Raw genomic sequence first — 11,058 nt, 5'->3', positions numbered from 1 at the left:
CACCTAGCCAGGTGATGGGTTGGGACATTTGAATCTCAAATTCTACCAGTACATTCTGGTCTTTAGGTATCCGTGACTCATTCAGCAGCAATAGGATATACTAAGTTTCCATGCCACTTACTGACAGGAGACTGAGTATAAATGTCAGGGTAGTCCAGGGAGAAACAGAGCCAAAAGGATGTATATTTGAAGGATATCAGCAGACTGGTTCAGCTTGGCACAATCCCCATCCCCCTCCACACACACCAGTGGCTGTCACCCAGGGGAGGGCCTTGGGTTTTACCCTGGGTCAGGTCAAACCCACCTTTCTGGGACCAACACCCAGGCAAGGGTCTGGCCTGTTTCAAACAAACTAGTCATGAGCCCAGGTCAAGCTAATATCCTGTGGCCACCACCCAGGAGAAAATCTAGCCTGATTTAAACATGCCAACCATAATCTGACAGATTGCCTGAAGGGAGGAGAGAAAAGGGGAAGGGTAGAGGCAATGAAAAGCAACAGCCCAGGACCATGCCAGGGACAACAGGTTTCTGGGTCCTGCTGCTCATTTTGAGTGGCTTTTACTTTCTCTTTGCTAAATAAACTCTATGAAACTGTGCTCATCATTCCTAGTATATTATTTTGGTACTACTGGAAAACAAGAACCCACCATGCTCATGTCTTGCGTATTATATTCATATAGAAAGAATTTAAGGAATTGGCTTATGTGGTTGTGGAGGCTTGGTAAGTCCTAAAATCTGATAGGGAAGGCTCTTATCTCTCCTTCCATGTTGGAGACTAACAGAGTTACAGATCTAGTCTAAAGGTAATGTGCTCAAGATTTCTCCTTTTTTTTTTTTTTGTCACTTGTGGGCTTGAATGCTGGGCCTGGGTACTGTCCCTGAGCTCTTCAGCTCAAGGCTAGTACTCTACACTTGAGACACAGCTCCACTTTCCTGCCTGGACTGGCTTTGAACCGCAATCCTCAGATCTCAGCCTGCTGAGCAGCTAAGATTACAGGTGTGAGCCGCCAGGGCCCAGCAAGAATTCTCTCTCCATCTGGATGAAGTGGGCCTTTTGTTTGATGCAGGCCTTCAATGAATTGGACAAGGCCCACCAGCATCGTAGAGAGCAAATTTCTTTACTGAAAAGTCCACAGATTTAAACAGCCCCCTCCTTCCCCGAAAAGACACCCTCATGTATGTTCAAGTATCTGGACACAACAAAGCTGACATAAAATTAGCCATGGCACTGAGTTTTACATAAAGGGCTGGTTCAGCAAGAGGTCGGTCAAAAGCTGTTTCTCCTTTGGTGCCTCACTGTTCTTTATCTGGTCCTACTGGTTCTACTTACTGTGTTATTATCTTCTTTCTTCACCTTTCAGGCCTTTTTCCTCTCTGACACTAACGCTCTTCCCAGTCTCACAAGAAGCCCTACAGCTTGTAGAAAACCATGCCAGCATTTACAATTTAGGATAAATTTAAAGCATTCTATTAGGTACCTTATCTTCTCTTGATAAAAGGAAAGCACACTGAAGATTTCAGAGAAGAGCTGAAGAGCTAAGTGAATTTCTTATTTTAATTTTACATGTGAGGAAGAGACATCAAGACAAAGGGACAATCAGATTTTGTAGAAGACAGAAATGAAATCAACACTGAGGGGTTTAGAAAAGTAGCAGGTGTCTCTTCACAGTGTCATCACTACAGCAAATGAGCTCTGATTACTTCTGTCTTTATTTCTCAGGACAGTGAGACTGCAGTGAGTTCTCTGGGAGAGAGTGGGTCTGATTGATTGAACCTGGGTTCTGCACTCACTATTCGGCCAAGGTTGCACATACTGGGTGGGGGTGGGGGGTAGGGTAGGGAAGCTATTATCAGAGTGAGCTGGAGGCAGCAAAACTATTTGTTGCCTATGAGCAATCATTGTAAGGGCTGCAAAGGAGATGATGCAGATTGAGCTTCTGTGTGTTTCTAAGATGACCTTGAGTATCAGAACACAGCACAGATGGGCCACAGATACAGAGGGCAATGTGGAACAAGGTCTGTCCTTTCCCTCTTGCTGGATGCTAAGCTCCTTATAAGAGCTGTGTCTGCCTGCAATGTGGCTGGGAGATCCTGAAAGGCTGTGCACATTCTATTTCATTTTCACTGCTTGTGGAGGGGATACAAAGAGGTCCTTCGTCTGGGTAGAAATGTATGTAAGCTGGCACACTGGACCTTTTCCACCAGGCCAACCATTGCTTCCAAGATGATAAACATTCCATCTTTTTGGGAGATTCCATTGACAAGTTACCTACCTAGTAGAACAAAGCAAACAGACTTGTGATACAGTCAATACTTGTTCATTAGTCTCTAATCAATGATCAGCAATATCTGATCATTACACAGGGAGCCAGTGTTATATTCTAGATCTTGTCATTTAGGCAAAATCTCTTTGATTTATATGCTGAAATGAAAAGAACAACGAAGAAGTAAGTTATGACCATTAACTTTATCTAATTGTATCTCTCACTACAAATAGGGACACAGAGGCTCAGAAACGGGGTGGGGGGCACACTATAGGGGAGTGACAGAAACAGACCAAGACAAGAAGCTGAACTCTGGACTCTCGGTTAGTTGTTATTATAGCTTTTGCAAGTGAACAAACCAGCATTCAACTGGGTTTCAATCTTTCCTGATCCTTCTGACTCATCTTATGTCCAATGAAGCAGTGGGATTCTCAGGTTCAGTGTGAGAGCTTATGAACCTGATAGGATTTCTTCTGTTCCCTCCATCTTCAACTCTTGCTTCTCAATTTTCTCCCTCATATTGGAAAAAAAATCTTCCTCTCCTCTGCAACTAGATATGAGAAATGAAAAGATAAACCTACAATTTCCTATTATCCTTGGAAAATACAAAGAATGGGAGCTTTTCTGATGCCTATCAGAAAACCTAATTAGTAGAATTTTTCCTTGTGCAGGGTGCTTGAAGTTAATTCTGTGACTCCATGGGAGAAATGGTATGCTGGGAACTACAGATGTAGACGTGGTAGAGGACTTGCCTAGAAAGCCTGAGGTCCTGAGTCCAAACCCCAGTAACCTCTACCCTCACCCCTCCTCTAAATAAATGAGTGAATGAATCCTAGGTACTCAGGAGGCTGAGATGCAGAGGATCACAGTTCAAAGCCAGCCCAGCCATAATTCCATCAAAATCCATCTTCAAAAATAACCAGCAAGCCCATGCCTGTAATGCTAGCTACTCAGAAGGCTGAGATATAAGGATCTTGGTTTGAAGGCAGACTGGGGAAGAAAAGTCACCATGAGACTCTCCAATTAATCATAAAAAAAACAAAAACAAACCAAACAGAAGTGGAGCTGAGGCTCAATTAGTAGAGCACTAGCCTTGAGCACAAAAAGGCTCAGGGACAGCACCCAGGCTGAGTTCAAGCCCCACAACCGACCAAAAAGAAAAAAAAAACACAGCAAAAAAGTTGGGCTAGAGGCATGACTCAAGCCTGAAAAGTGGAGGCCCTGGTGTTATGCCCTTCCTCAGGGGGGGAAAAGTATGGAGGGAAGGCAACATTGAAGTAAAAAAAAAAAGGCAACAAATGGCATATGTTTTTCCTTAAATACTCTAACATAAAATAACAGAGAAAAGAAAAAGATTAAAGATATAAATTGCCTTTATAAACCAAGAAAAAAAAAACCTTGCCAAATTAAAAAAATCACAAAAATAACCCACATGGGAAAGAAAACATTAACCTGGGTTTCCCAGGCAGTCTACAAGTTAAATAAAAACGGTATCAACACTGACAATTTCCAGGAATTAGGAAGACAGGTGGGCCTACAAAGGAAAGCCTGGCTTCATGCAGAATTGGAATTCAGAACCAGCCAATTGCTGACTCTTCCTGGGAGAGTGGAGGCTGGGACATTCACACACACATGACTGATGAAAGGCATTGAAGGGAGAATTGCTTGGTGGTGGTGGGCGGGGGGGGGGGGTACAAGCATCAAAGATGCCAGGTGCCTTTGTCTCATGCCTGTAATCCTAACTACTCAGGAGATTAAGATTTGATGATCCAGGTTCGAAGCCAGCCTGAGCAGTAAAATGAAAAAGAAAAAAAAAAAAAAAGCTCAAGGGCAGTGCCCAGGCCCTGAGTTCAAGCCCCAGGCCAGCACCAAACCAAAAACAAAGCTTCCAAGGCCTAGCTACGAATTCCACAACAGAAGCTCCGGAGCGTGCACCAGGCGAACGCGCGAAGCCTAGGAAGGCAGACACGGTGCGGCCGCTCGCGCAGCCTCCACCCAACATGGCGGCGCTGCCGCCGCCGCGGGCGCACGCACGCGCGCACGCGCACGCGCATGGCTGGAGGGGAGGCGGGGACGCGGCCGGGAGCGCGCGCGTCCTCACGGTGGCGGCTACGTGCCTGCGCCGGGGCGGCGGGAGGCCTCGAGCGGGTGCGCGCGCGCGCGCGCGGTGGGGGTGGGGGTGGGGAGGCGGGCTCTGCCGAGCGCTGGAGCTGCTGCAGGCGAGCCGGACGTGTCCGCGAAGATGGCGGGCCGGGTGAGTGCCGGCCCGAGAGGGAAAGCCCTGGCTCGAGGAGCCGGACGCCGGGCTCGCGTCCCAGCTCTGCGAGGTCCAGGCAGCCCCAGAGGAGGGGGCGTGAGGAAGGGCGAAGTGGGGCTGGAGGCTGACGGAGGGGGATCGCTGGCTGGGGATTAGCTCTCCTCAGGAACTCCGTCCCCCTCGAGGCTGACCCCGGGGCACCAGAGTCGCCGCCCCCCAGTCGCCCCTTGCGGTTCCACCCCCGGGGGGGGGCTTGTTTCCTGGGTCCCCCCTCCCCCGGCCGCTGCAGGGTCGTGAGCCGCCCACCCCGCGCCTCTAGCCGGGGGCTCGGGGGGTTTCTCCGCACCCCCGGGGGTGGGGGGGGAACCGATGAGGTGGCGCGGGCGGAGAAGCGGCGGGGATCCGGGCAGCCATCGGGGTGAGCGGTGAAGGACCACCCCAAGTCCATTTCTAGTTCTTCATAAATGAAAGGTCTTGTGAAAGGGGGGGGGGGGGTGGTTTGCAGGCGATTTTTTTTTTTTTTTTTAAAGACTAACCCCAGATCTGTCAGCTGTCGAGTCTCTGCGGAAACGGTTTTCATTTGGAAGGCAGATGGATTTGGGGAGTCGTGTTTTTTTTTTTTTTTAATAAATAAAAAAAAAGTGCCAGTCGCTTTGAATGCAGCCAGAACATGCTATAGTTTCAGGGGCTTTAAATTTTACTTCCTCCTTTAGCTTGTGGGATCGCGGTGTAGAATGGGTTTGGCAAGGAGCAATGGGGCTGGTTGAGGGCTGTATTGCAGTAGGCATTGAGCTGAAAGCTCCCAGGGATGCACCCTGCCCGGGGATCACACCGATCGTAAAACTGGGGACATTAACTGCGTCATTAGAGACTAAAGATGTGCTTGACTCACCAATACCAGAATAATGGAATACATTTGTATAAACTCATGTATGTATGCAAATGACCTGCCGATAGGCAATTGTAGATCGCAGGATTCTAGAGTCAAAAGAGACCTTAAAGGTCATCTGTCTAGTTTGTCTGCTTTCTCTTCCTTTTCCCCCATAGCCTCCCCTTTTAAGCTGAGGCTGGCTCATCTGTACTTCTAAGTTTTTTCCCCTCTCCTGAATATCACCTGCTTCACTTTATAACTAGAAATTCTGAGGTAGTCATCTATATTGGCTCCTATGTGTTTCCCATACTTAGTCCACTGCAGTCTGATTCAGAAGGGCTCTTACCATCCCAGGGAAATGGATCCCTAAACTTTATTACCCCTGCCTCACTCCCACCTTGTCTGCTTAATGTTTGACAGTGTCAGCCCCTTGATTGCCTCCTTAGTGAAGGACACTTCCCATGGCTTCTGGATGCCTTGCTTTTGTTTGGACTCCCGGCTTGGCTTTTGCAGACTCACTCTCTTCTACCCTATCATTCAATGCTGCTATTCTGCCAAGGCCTTCTTCTCACTCTATTTTCTCCTTAGGCAATTCCTTTCAGCCTATAGCTACAGAACTATGAGTATGCCAGTAAATTCTCATTATTTTATCCCTCACCTCTGTCCAGACCTGTCATTTCAGTTCCACATTAATACACTAAACTGCCTATTCAACACCAAGATCCCTCAAGCTCAGCTGGTTCAGATATGAACCCATATACCACCTAACTGGTGCTTTTCCTGTTTATTTTTTCTTCACTGAATGGCACCGTCACCCATCCAGTTACATAGGCTGGAAACCTTGGGTGGGGGAGCTGGGTTACACTTTACATCTCTTACCACATCTTCTGCTCCCTAGTAAAATTCACCACTGAATTCTGTCCCATACACACACAAAAAAAGGGCTCCCCCCCAAAAAAAAATCAGGATGGGAGCATTGTTGCTTTAAACCATACCTAAATGCTAAAATCATCTGACTTGGTCACTTGTTATTTTGACCTCCTAAAATACTTGCCCATAGTTCTACCTTTCATTCCTTTTTGTTTGCTTGTTAGTGGAGTCTGGAAACCACAGCCTTGTGCCTGCTAGGCCAGCACTGGGCCTCTGAGTTACCTCCCCAGTCCACCTCTCTACATCTTCATTTTCACCTTCTTTTCCCTTCCTGGTCTAGACTACTGCAGGAAGCCTCCAAATGGTCGCCTTTTGACACCTGGCTCACTTCCATCCACTCTCCATGCTGGTGTTCTTTCCCATGCCTCTTGGCAAGTAAACCCCTCCTCAGCAGCATCCCATTACTTTGGGCAAGTGATCACATACTTAACAAGGCTTCCAAGGCTCTTGTGGTTTTGTCCTGATTCTCTTCACTCATTCCTTTACCATCTGCACTCAGATTATATAAGCCTTTCCATTCTTGAACCTACAAGGTCTTTGAACTGTTTCCTTTCATTATTATGTCCTCAACCATTTACCTCCTATTTAGAGATCCCTCAGAGAAGCCTCTTCTGATCTTACACTATAGATCAGGATTTTTTGTTATATATTTGAAAAACTATATTCCCACCTTAGAAATTTGTCCTCTTTTTTTCATTTTAGATGTATTAGTGTTACTTGCCTTGACCCAGTAGACTTTGCCCTACATGAAAGCCAAGCCCAATCTAGTTATTAACAAATTATTATCTGGGATCTAGAAACACCTTCTTTCCTTCCCTTCCTCCCTCCCTCTCTTCCTCCCTTTTTTGTTTTTTTGAGCTCTTGAACTCAAAGCCTGGGTGCTGCCCTTGAACTTTTTGCTCAAAGCTAGTGCTTACTACTTGAGCCACAGCTCCATTTCTGGCTTTCTGGTGATTAATTGGAAATAAGAGTCTCTTTAGCCACAATCCTCTGATCTCAGCAGTAAATCACAATCATATGGAGTTTGTAGACAAAACCTTCATAGTCTCTTTTGTTTGTGGTGTTGGTCCTGAGGCTTGTACACAGAGTCTAGGTGCTGTCCCTGATCTTTTTTGCTCAAGGCTAGCACTCTACCACTTGAGCCACAGATCCACATCTGGCGTTTAGTTGTTAATTGGAGTTAAGAATCTTATGGACCTTCCTGCCCAGCCTGCATAGATTTTAAAAATCATCTTCTCCATATCTTATCTAGGTGTTGGACAATTTTTTTATTGAACACAAGTGTATAATGTACCCCTTAACAATTCATTCTTTTTTTTGTTTGTTTGTTTAGGCTAGGGCATGTCTGCTACTTGTTGAGAGTCTTCTCTTACGTTGGGAAATGTAGCTCTCCCAGTTTTTTTTATCCATAATTTTAATAATCCTGATATCTGTTTCTACATGAAGTCATTGATTATGGGTTGAATATCAACTGGGTTAGAAATAGCCCTGAGCATGCTTTTAGCAGACTCTTTCCTCCCCTTGACCAGTACTTATCAATAAACTCTGAGTACCATTGCTTGAATACAAATGTATCTCATTTAATCCTGATTGAACAACCCTGCAAGATAGGTAGTGTTATCTTTGTTGTATATACGAATTTAGTAACTGGCCAAGTTCACATAGCCAGCAAAAAACACAACTCAAGTTACTTTTACAATGTTACCTAGGTCACCAATTTAGTTGCAAAATATGAGGAAGACTATGTTTACTTTCCCTAGAACTTTTTGGACTTTGCTATCAAAAGTTTTAACTTTCAAGAAACTGCCTCCTACCATTTCCTCCCTCCCTCCCTCCCTCCCTCCCTCCCTTCCTCCCTTCCTCCCTCCCTCCCTTCCTCTCCCTTCTTTCCTCCCTCCCTCCCTCCTTGCCAGTCCTGGGGCTTGAACTCAGGGCCTGGGCATTGTCCCCAAGCCTCTCTGTACTCAAGGCTAGCACTCTACCACTTGAGCCACACAGCACCACTTTTGACTTTTTCTGTTTATGTGGTACCGAGGAATCAAACCTAGGGCTTCATGCATGCTAGGCGAGCACACTACCACTAAGCCACATTCCCAGTCCCCTACCATTTTCAACTTTATTCCATCTCTGATTGCCTATCAATTCTTCTGAAAGCCTTTATTTTGTAGCAACCACTTATTGATGTTTAACAAGTAGAGTTCACCCTCATACAGCTCTAAAAGTGGATTTTGTATATTTTGGGGTGGGAATTACTTTTAATTTTTGTTATTTTCAGTTACTGTTGTCATTCTGACATATTGTAAATGACATTTATATTCTCTATTTAACTCATATATCTTGTCTTTTTTTTTTTTCTGATCAGCAATCCCAAATTTAATGTGGGAAATTACTGGTGAATAAAATGTGTGATGTTTTCCAGCATCAATATTGGCATGTTGGCCATCAGAATTTTTTTTTTTTTTTTTGGCCAGTCCTGGGCCTTGGACTCAGGGCCTGAGCACTGTCCCTGGCTTCTTCCCGCTCAAGGCTAGCACTCTGCCACTTAAGCCACAGCGCCGCTTCTGGCCATTTTCTGTATATGTGGTGCTGGGGAATCGAACCTAGGGCCTTGTGTATCCGAGACAGGCACTCTTGCCACTAGGTTATATCCCCAGCCCTGGCCATCAGAATTTGATTAATCCCTAAAATATACTGCAGTTCTAATCTGAGAAGTAAAGAACTTTCAAAAAGCAAGAATTTTGTTGATATTGTTTTAGTGTATTTGCTACATGACAAAGAATATAGGATGGTTAAATTGGATATGTTTTATAATAAAATGATCAGTTGATTTAAACTTACCTAGTTCCTGCTGGCTTTTCAAAAATATTCAAGATTCATTTATACAATGAGATCTTGACTCAGTAAAATAAAAGTAAAAAAGTCAAGTGTAATCCCAGTTACTCAGAAAATAAAGGCAGGAAGACTAAGGTTTAAGGCCACGCTGGGCAAAAATTAGTGAGACCTTATCTTAGTATCAAGTCAGGTTGAACTCCAGTGGTTTATGCCTGTAATCCTAGCTACCCAGGAAGGTGAGGTCTAGAGGGTCGAGTTTCAAAGCCTTTTCTTTGTTTATTATTATTATTTTTTATTTTTGCGAGTCTTGGAGCTTGTGTTCATGGCCTGGACACTGTCCCTGAGTTTCTTTTGCTCAAAGCGAGCACTCTACCACTTAAGCCACAGTGCCACTTCTGGCTTTTTCTGTTTATGTGGTACCGAGGAATCAAACCCAGGGCTTCATGCATGCTAGGCAAGCACTCTACCACTAGGCCACATTCTAAGCCAACCTGTATTTTTTAAATGGCTGTGTAAGTAGTCTGTATTTTGTGACTAGACCATAGTTACATTTTTTTAAAAAAGAAAACTTGGGTGATTTCCAATTTTATTGTTCCTGAAGTGTGCAGTCTTTTATTTGTCCTCTTGCATACATATGTAAAAGTTTCTTTAGCTAGAATTGCTAACAAATTATACTAATTTTTACAAGTTATATTAGTTTATACTCTCACTAGCAACATATCAATACCCAATACTCATATCTTCCCCAATACTTAATATTGTAGAAATTTTAACCACTGCAGTATAGTAGGTGTAAAATGATAATCATTTTGTTCTCTTGCTAACTTGTAAAATATGCCCAGCATTGGTGGCTCACACCTGTAATCCTAGCTACTCAGGAAGCTGAGATCTGAGGATTGTGCTTTGAAGCCAGCCGGGGCAGAAAAGTCCTGGTAAGACTCTTACCAATTAACCACTCAAAAACCAGAAGTGGTGCCGTGGCTCAAATGGTAGAGCACTAGCCTTGAGCACAAAAAGGCTCAGGGGCAGCGCCCAGGACATTTGTTTAAGCCCTACAACTAACATTCCACACACAAAAGATTACTAGTGAAACTGACAATTTTCATACCTGTCACTAGATATTTCTTAATAAAGTACCATTGTATATTTTTTGCCCATTTTGTTTGGGATGTTTGTATTTTTTATTGTGTAGTTTCTTTCTTTTTTTTTTGCCAGTCTTGGGCCTTGGACTCAGGGCCTGAGCACTGTCCCTGGCTTCTTTTTGCTCAAAGGTTAGCACTCTGCCACTTGAGCCATAGAGCCACTTCTGGCCATTTTCTATATATGTGGTGCTGGGAATTGAACCCAGGACTTCATGTATACAAGTCAAGCACTCTTGCCACTAGGCCATATTCCCAGCACCATGTGTAATTTCTTTTTGTGGGTGGTGGAGTAAGGGATTCTAATCCTTTTTTTAATTGTGAGTAGCTTCTTCCAGATGATGATTTTTTTAAATGTTTATTGTCTTAGAATAGGTTTCATTATAGTTATTTGAGTTTTATTATAGTTATAATATGTTTTTCAAGAAATCTTTCCTTACTCTGAAGTCATAAAGATTTTTTTCTAAACTTTTAAATTTTGCTTTGCACATTTCAGTGATTAATTCATCTGAAATTTATTTTTGTGTTTGGTGTGAATTATGAAGTTAATTTTATCTTTTCCATATGTATAACCAGTTGTCTCAATATGATTTATCTTTCTTGTCCTGATTTGTAATGCTACCTCTGTATTATTTCTGAATCCAGTTCTCATGCATGTGACTCTGAGTCTGGATATAATTTGTTCCATTGTTCTATTGTATGAGTAATAAAATAAGTAGATTTTTAAAACAATAGCACTATTCTATCACAGCTTTAAAATTCTTA

General features: G+C 43.9%; 1 protein-coding gene across 1 annotated transcript in view; it reads left to right on the top strand.

Moving 5' to 3' along the window:
- The first annotated feature begins 4,414 nt into the window (after positions 1–4,414).
- Positions 4,415–11,058, top strand: part of Nsf (N-ethylmaleimide sensitive factor, vesicle fusing ATPase) — a 133,480-nt gene continuing 126,836 nt past the window's right edge. The window contains exon 1 of the mRNA XM_048367274.1: positions 4,415–4,518. Coding sequence (XP_048223231.1) covers positions 4,507–4,518 — 12 coding nt within the window. The 5' untranslated portion in view covers positions 4,415–4,506. The remainder of the gene's footprint in view (positions 4,519–11,058) is intronic.

The sequence above is a fragment of the Perognathus longimembris genome, chromosome 17 (genome assembly GCF_023159225.1).
Source record: "Perognathus longimembris pacificus isolate PPM17 chromosome 17, ASM2315922v1, whole genome shotgun sequence".
Classification (NCBI taxonomy): domain Eukaryota; kingdom Metazoa; phylum Chordata; class Mammalia; order Rodentia; family Heteromyidae; genus Perognathus; species Perognathus longimembris.
The sequence above is the reverse complement of the archived record's forward strand: the minus strand, read 5'-3'. Positions and strand labels throughout refer to the sequence as shown.